Source organism: Lemur catta, chromosome 5 (assembly GCF_020740605.2).
Source record: "Lemur catta isolate mLemCat1 chromosome 5, mLemCat1.pri, whole genome shotgun sequence".
Taxonomy (NCBI): domain Eukaryota; kingdom Metazoa; phylum Chordata; class Mammalia; order Primates; family Lemuridae; genus Lemur; species Lemur catta.
In genome coordinates, this window is record NC_059132.1 from 7,022,524 (window position 1) to 7,027,891 (window position 5,368).

General features: G+C 43.4%; 1 protein-coding gene across 1 annotated transcript; it reads left to right on the forward strand.

Moving 5' to 3' along the window:
• Positions 1–2,049: 2,049 nt before the first annotated feature.
• PCDHB2 (protocadherin beta 2) lies at positions 2,050–4,850 on the forward strand. The gene has a single exon (XM_045551018.1). It carries the CDS (start codon positions 2,251–2,253, stop codon positions 4,645–4,647), a length of 2,397 nt encoding a protein of 798 aa, XP_045406974.1. The 5' UTR covers positions 2,050–2,250; the 3' UTR covers positions 4,648–4,850.
• Positions 4,851–5,368: the final 518 nt, after the last annotated feature.

Sequence of the window (5,368 nt, forward strand, 5' to 3'; positions counted from 1 at the left end):
AAACTCTCTTTGAAATATACTTACTATCTTGATGTAAAAGACAGCCCAACCCTAATACATATATATGTACACTGTATATAGTTGGCCCTCCATATCTGCAGGTTTCACATTTTTGGATTCAACTGACTGCAGATCAAAATTATTGAAAAAGATAACAATACAACAATAAAAATAATACAAATAAAAATGCAGTGTTGCAACTATTTATATAGCATTTACATTGTATTAAATATTATAAATAATCTAGAGATGATTTAAAGTGTGCGGGACAATGGGAATAGGTTAAATGCAAATACTATGCTATTTTATTTAACAGACTTGTGTGTCTGTGGATTTTGGTATCCTTTAGGGTCCTGGAACCAATTCCCCATGGATACTGAGGGGCAACTGTACATACGCCTTTAAGGAGGGAGGAAGGGAAGGGAAGGGGGGGAGAGAGAGAGAGAGAGAGAGAGCCCAATATATACTCAGATCAGGGTAGAGAGAACCCATGGCAATGCCTGCTCAAGATTTTTCCTTTCAAGGCAATATACTGTACTGATAGACTATGATTCTCCTTAAATAAAAAATGCCAAGATTCTTGTGCAGGTATGTCTTTCTAAACCATTAGTTGCATATGTATTATGAGAAGAGAATAAACAAAACACCTTCATTTCCTCTGCTAGAATCACCTTTATTTTGAAATCCTGCTTGCTTGAGCTTCATGAAACATATACATTAATAGATTATGGAATAACTTATTTGCACCCTCAAAGGAAAATTGTTTGAGTGTTACCACAGGCTCACAAGTACCCCTTTCTTACACCGTCTGATAACTGAGTGAGTAAGGAAAGCCAGCTTGTAGGCTGAAAACCACTGAAGGGCTGAGATTTCTTTCTATTGAATGAGGCCTGGTAGTGTGGATAATATCTTTGTATTGTTTGGTATTACCTTTGATGGGGGAAGCAGTCATATAAATCCCTTTGACTACTCTTTCTCTTAGTTTTTGTAATTTACATCTTCTGGCAGTCAAAAAATCACACCGCCCTTTAGTCTAAAAAAGAGTAAGTTTAATATGATAGATCCTTAAACAATGTGTTCTTATTTACTTTTTAAATGGCTGATCATTTCATTTTGTACTAAGACTATTGTGACTTGCTTTCAGTTTTTTGATATGTTTTGAATTTTTTTCTTCATTTATGTAGAATTCATAATTTTTATGATATTTTCATATGTTGGATTTTATTGAAAATAAAGTTCAAAATTATGAAAGTGACTCCTAGGATAATATCTCTGATTGGGCAGTATATGAAAAGTAATACCAAACATAAGAAATTAAACTCAATGTAAAATATTTACTGAGTGTTTAATATTTTGATATTATAACATTATTAACTTTGCTAGATGTGATAATTGAATTGAGGTTATGTTTGTAAAATGCGCTTATCTGTTAGAAAAAATGTTGACATATTCACAAGAAGAAATTATCCAACTACTCTTGGAGATTTTCATGTGGCTCAAATGCATCAAATTTCAGAAAAATGTGAAGTGGGAAGAGTACAAGAAAGAAGTATGAGTAAAAATAATAATTCAGTGTCCATGAGGATGTTTCTTTTGAATTCCATGCTTTTCCTGGGTCACTACATTTTTCAGTTGGACTTGAGTGTGAGGATGGTAATGTAACCGCCACAGAGATGTGCACGTGCCCAAACTCTGAATAAACACTGGGAACTTTCTAGTCAAAACCTTCTTTCTACTGCATTTTAGGATTGAGGTCATTCCTTTTTAGTTTCTGAAGTTGATTTTTTCCAGTTTAAAAAGAGGAGCTCGGATCTGTGCAGAAGCTGGGGTGATTTGTCCATGCCTGCCGCGTCGTGTTAGATGCAATGAAAAGCCTTTCGAAATGCAGATAAGACTTATGTACATGGGGAGACACTACTTGAAAATATGTAATTTAGATTGCCATCAATCTGAAAGAAAATATTGGGATTTTCTTATTGTTATGGAGAAAAAAACGCCCGAAAAGGACGCGGGGTGGCGCTGCAGCCTTAGAAGTTAGAAGGAAGGAACAAAGCCACCAAGCCGACTCTCCTTTACTCAGAGACTGAGCTAAAGAAGCAAGCAGGAAGAGAAGGGTGTCTAAGGCGGTCGCTCCGGGAAATCGAGGCCCTTGGATTGCCCACTTAGCCCAGTATCTGCCAGATATTGGGAGGTTGAGTCAGCGACAACGTGAGCCCGAGCTGGAGCAGGTTCGCTGAGAGACCAGAGGCGATGGAGGCTGGAGAGAGAAAGGAACACGTTCGCAAACAAAGGCAAGTCCTGATATTCTTTGTCTTGCTGGGCATAGCTCAGGCTGGTTCCGAGCCTAAGCACTATTCAGTGGCCGAGGAAATGGAGAGTGGTTCCTTTGTGGCCAATTTGTTAAAAGATCTGGGGCTGGAGGTAGATGAACTGTCTGCGCGCGCCCCCCGGGTCGTTTCCAAAGGGAAAAAATTGCATTTGCAGTTCGATAGGCAGACTGGGGATTTGTTGTTAAATGAGAAACTGGACCGGGAGGAGCTGTGTGGCCCCACCGAGCCCTGTGTACTACCTTTCCAGGTGTTACTGGAAAATCCCTTGCAGTTTTTTCAGGCCGAGCTATGGATTAGGGACATAAATGATCATTCCCCAGTTTTCCTAGACAAAGAAATAATTTTGAAAATTTCAGAAAGTATCACTCCTGGAACTACTTTCCTAATAGAACGTGCCCAGGACTTAGATGTGGGAAGCAACAGTCTCCAAAGTTACACAATCAGCCCCAATTTCTACTTTCATCTTAAATTACAAGACAGTCCTGATGGCATAGTATCACCACAGCTGGTGCTGGACAAAACATTGGATCGAGAGGAACAGTCTGAGATCAGTTTAACTCTCACAGCGCTGGATGGCGGAACTCCACCCAGGTCTGGCACTGCTGTGATCCACATTGAAATCTTGGACATCAATGACAACGCCCCCGAGTTTGCAAAGATGCGCTATGAGGTGCAGGTCCCGGAGAACAGCCCTGTTGGATCCCAGGTTGCTACCGTCTCTGCTAGGGATTTAGATATTGGAGCCTATGGACAAATATCTTATGTATTTTTCCAAGCTTCTGAAGACATTCGCAAAACGTTTCGACTAAATGCAAAATCAGGAGAACTCTTCTTAATACAGAAACTGGATTTCGAATCTGTTCAGACTTATACAGTAAATATTCAGGCGACAGATGGTGGGGGCCTTTCTGGAAGTTGTGTGGTTTTTATCGAAGTGATGGACTTGAATGACAACCCTCCAGAACTGACCATATCTACACTTATCAATCAGATTCCAGAAAACTTGCAGGAGACCATAATTGCTGTGTTCAGTGTGTCAGATCCTGACTCGGGGGACAATGGAAGGATGGTTTGCTCCATCCAAGATGATCTTCCTTTTTTCCTGAAGCCCTCCGTTGAGAATTTTTACACTCTTGTGACAAACACAGCCCTGGACAGGGAGACTGCATCTGAGTATAATGTCACCATCACCGTCACAGACTTGGGGACACCCAAGCTAAAAACTGAGCACAGCATAACCGTGCTGGTCTCCGACGTCAATGACAACGCCCCTGCCTTCACCCAAACCTCCTACACCCTGTTCGTCCGCGAGAATAACAGCCCCGCCCTGCACATTGGCAGCGTCAGCGCCACAGACAGAGACTCAGGCACCAACGCCCAGGTCACCTACTCACTGCTGCCACACCAGGACCCACACCTGCCCCTCGCCTCCCTGGTCTCCATCAACACAGACAACGGGCACCTGTTCGCCCTCAGGTCGCTGGACTACGAGGCCCTGCAGGCGTTCGAGTTCCGCGTGGGCGCCACAGACCGAGGCTCCCCTGCGCTGAGCAGCGAGGCGCTGGTGCGCGTGGTGGTGGTGGACGACAACGACAACTCGCCCTTCGTGCTGTACCCGCTGCAGAACGGCTCTGGGCCCTGCACCGAGCTGGTGCCCAGGGCGGCAGAGGCCGGCTACCTGGTGACCAAGGTGGTGGCGGTGGACGGAGACTCGGGCCAGAACGCCTGGCTGTCGTTCCAGCTGCTCAAGGCCACGGAGCCCGGGCTGTTCAGCGTGTGGGCGCACAATGGCGAGGTGCGCACCGCCAGGCCGCTGAGCGAGCGCGACGCGGCCAAGCACAGGCTGGTGGTGCTGGTGAAGGACAATGGCGAGCCTCCGCTGTCTGCCACCGTCACGCTGCACGTGCTCCTGGTGGATGGCTTCTCCCAGCCCTACCTGCCGCTCCCGGAAGCGGCCCCGGACCAGGCCCAGGCCGACTCGCTCACCGTCTACTTGGTCATCGCCTTGGCCTCTGTGTCCTCGCTCTTCCTCTTCTCGGTGCTGCTGTTCGTGGCGGTGCGGCTGTGCAGGAGGAACAGGGCGGCCTCGGGGGCTCGCTGCTCGGTGCCTGAGGGCCACTTTCCTGGCCACCTGGTGGACGTCAGCGGCACGGGGACCCTGTCCCAGAGCTACCAGTATGAGGTGTGTCTAACTGGAGGCTCAGGGACCAGTGAGTTCAAGTTCCTGAAACCGATTATCCCCAATTTCCTTGCTCAGGGTCCAGAGAAGGTTAGTGACGGAAACCCTAGTGTCAGGAATAGCTTTGAATTCAATTAAGTATTAAGTGTTATTAAGGGCCTACTGAGTCTAGTCTCAGTTAATTTGTGAAAGTCTTTTTTTCCCCTGATTTGCCCATTGGAGATTTTTTTTTTTTTATTCCAAAGGAGCTATCCTATTCCAATTCTATGCATGTTACTGGTATTTCTAAATATATGGGGGTTTTTGTGGTATAATTAATGTAAATTTTCTTTGTATTCTAATTATTGATAAGTCTCATTATAACTTAATTTCAGTTAGAGTTTGAAAGTAAAATTAAATATTTTATTTTCAGAAATCTTTATTTTTATGTTAGAGCATCTTTTTCCAATTTCATGGTTCACATTTTCTAGGTAATTTTGAAGTACTGCATTTTGAAATATTTGTTATCATTACATGGGTTATATTTTTCCATTCCAGAATATTCGTGTTTCTTATTGTGTTAGGCTAGTGTAACTTCTAGCCTGTGAACTCAACGCTGGCTAAATCTTTAACATAGGTTTATTTATGAATAACATAGCAAGCACGTTTCTTATAGTTTTCTAAATATAGAAAATATATTTCTTTAAAGTGTCAATATATGAAAATTATGGCTCTTTAGAGATTGTGAGAACCTGTACTGTTGGATTCTACAAGACATTCACATTATAAGTGCTCAGTAAATTTTTGCCAAAAATCAGTCACTAGTGTTCTAAAATGTAGTTAAATAAATAGTAATGTCTAGTGATTTTCAAAAGCATGC